A 2,185-nucleotide genomic window follows, 5' to 3' on the forward strand; every position below is an offset into this window, starting at 1 on the left:
ATGTGAATTAAGAAAAATAGTAAATAAAACGAGACTAGATAAAATAAAAAATACAGATATAAGAAAACAGTGCGAAATACAAGCAATGAACAATTGGGTAGCAACACGAAGAATAAAATGGATTGAACACGTGGAAAGAAGTGAAGATAAAATAAAATAATAAAACAAGTCTGTAGTTGGAAACCAAAGAATAAGAGAAGAGCAGGAAGACCTAGAAAAAGATTAAAAGACACTTAAAGAAGATGATGTCTTGGTCGCAACAGACACTGCATCTAATGCGTGAAGAAGAAGACATATAAATAGAAAAAGTATGTACTTACTAAACTGGCACAGGTTTCTTGATAAATTCAGGCACTTCCTTGATAATCTTAATGACTTTATGAATCTTCTTTGGTACTGGAATTGGAACTGATTTGTATACTGGTACAATATATGGCTTTGGTATATGAACCGGAACAGGCACTGGTACATGTTTTGGTACAGGATATGGCTTTGGTACAGATACCACTACTGGCTTCGGTATTTTAATGGTAATGGGTACTCCATATATTTTAGGAATCGGGATGGTTTTGTGAATAGGAAACGGTTTAAGAACAGGTACCGGTTTGTGAAAATGTTTTACCACAGGGATTACTTGTGGTACGGGAACTGGCTTGGCAATGGCTAGTGGCTTCAGAAAACCGATTGGTTTAGGTATAGGAACAGCTACCGGTGATAGATATGGCTTCGGTATAGCTATGGGCCTTGCAATATGCTTCACCACGGTTTTGACTGGCTGATGTTTATAGTTATCCCATCCACCACCACCTCCTCCAAATCCACCACCGCCACCTCCTCCAAATCCACCACCACCACCACCACCTCCTCCAAATCCACCACCGCCACCTCCTCCAAATCCACCACCGCCACCTCCTCCAAATCCACCACCACCACCACCTCCTCCAAATCCACCACCGCCTCCATCTTCTTCTTCGTACTCTCCTCCATATTCTTCTCCCTCTCCGCCATCACCTCCACCTTTGTAATCATGCCAACCAACATCGTGCCATCCATCTCCCGATGCGTGAACCACTGTGCCTAAGGCGATGACCAGTAAAAAGACAACCATCCTTCGAATCATACTGGATCGATTACTCTGTAAAGAGAAAATAGATGTTATTTAACTTGATTAGTAACCTGAGAGAGAAGAATGATAGTCTTCGTGCTCTAGTGATGTCTTAAATATATAGATGTCACGTCTCCCTACTCAAGTCAGCTTTTACGAGCCGTAACTTTAAGATTATAATAACACACGAGAAGAAAAGAACAAAAAGTGTTGGTTTCGCAAACCTGTGTATCAATTTTATATTCAAAGTCGTCTCATCACCTTCAATGATGAACTTGTTTCTCAAGGGTGAGTCTGAAAAGAGAACTCTAGGCGTTCTCAGCAGCCCTTGGGAAATTGAAACATAACACTAAGTTAAAGAAAAACATCTGGAAAAGAAATGCTACATCGGTAGCTTTTATACTGTACTTTTTTTCCCTTCATGGTAATGACTCGAGTAAATGTTTAGTCACGTATGATTACTCATGCATGTTAGTGAACGATATAATTCAAGTTCATGATGACAAGCACAAGAAAAGAATTCCACTCATCTTGATTATGAAGAGAAGCGACAATTTGTACCTATTTTTTGTCTCGTTTATATGAAAATTTAATATCTTACCGTTAAATCAGCAGTAGGTTGCCATACGTGAAACAAATAATTAAATTACCTTTTTTACTTCTTTCTTCTAGCACACGTTTAAAAAAAATCTGCATTTACAATTCTATCACGTTGAAAAAAAAATTACAATTACGTACATAAAAATATAACACAATAAAACTCCAAGCAACTTTTATAAATAATTTATCGATACTTTTATTAAAATGGTGTACTAAATTTTGGGAAAATAAAAGAATAATAACATATTTAAATAAATTTAAAGATCACTTTTAAAAATATATTTTATATAAATTTAAAAATATATTTAAAAGTTTATTTTATACTATAGAAATTTTTTAATTTATTAGGAATTTATGTATCTGCATACAAAAATGTTAGCGCCCATAGCCTAATACAGTATAACAGCACAAACTTGTTCCATATTCCTATAACTTTGTTAACATGCTAATGTATGGATGCCCGAATCAGTTTACATAATT

The 2,185-nt window shown here is 35.8% G+C and overlaps 1 protein-coding gene across 1 annotated transcript; it reads right to left on the minus strand.

The window, feature by feature from the left end:
* Positions 1–319: 319 nt before the first annotated feature.
* LOC150097803 (uncharacterized) lies at positions 320–987 on the minus strand. The gene is made up of 2 exons (XM_090406995.1): positions 978–987; positions 320–936 (listed from the first exon to the last, which is right to left on the minus strand). The coding sequence occupies exons 1-2, from the start codon at positions 985–987 to the stop codon at positions 320–322; spliced, it is 627 nt and encodes a 208-aa protein (XP_090263121.1).
* Positions 988–2,185: the final 1,198 nt, after the last annotated feature.

Source organism: Typopeltis vanoorti, chromosome 17, assembly GCF_054136105.1.
Source record: "Typopeltis vanoorti isolate ZY-2024b chromosome 17, IOZ_Tvanoo_1.0, whole genome shotgun sequence".
NCBI lineage: Eukaryota > Metazoa > Arthropoda > Arachnida > Uropygi > Thelyphonidae > Typopeltis > Typopeltis vanoorti.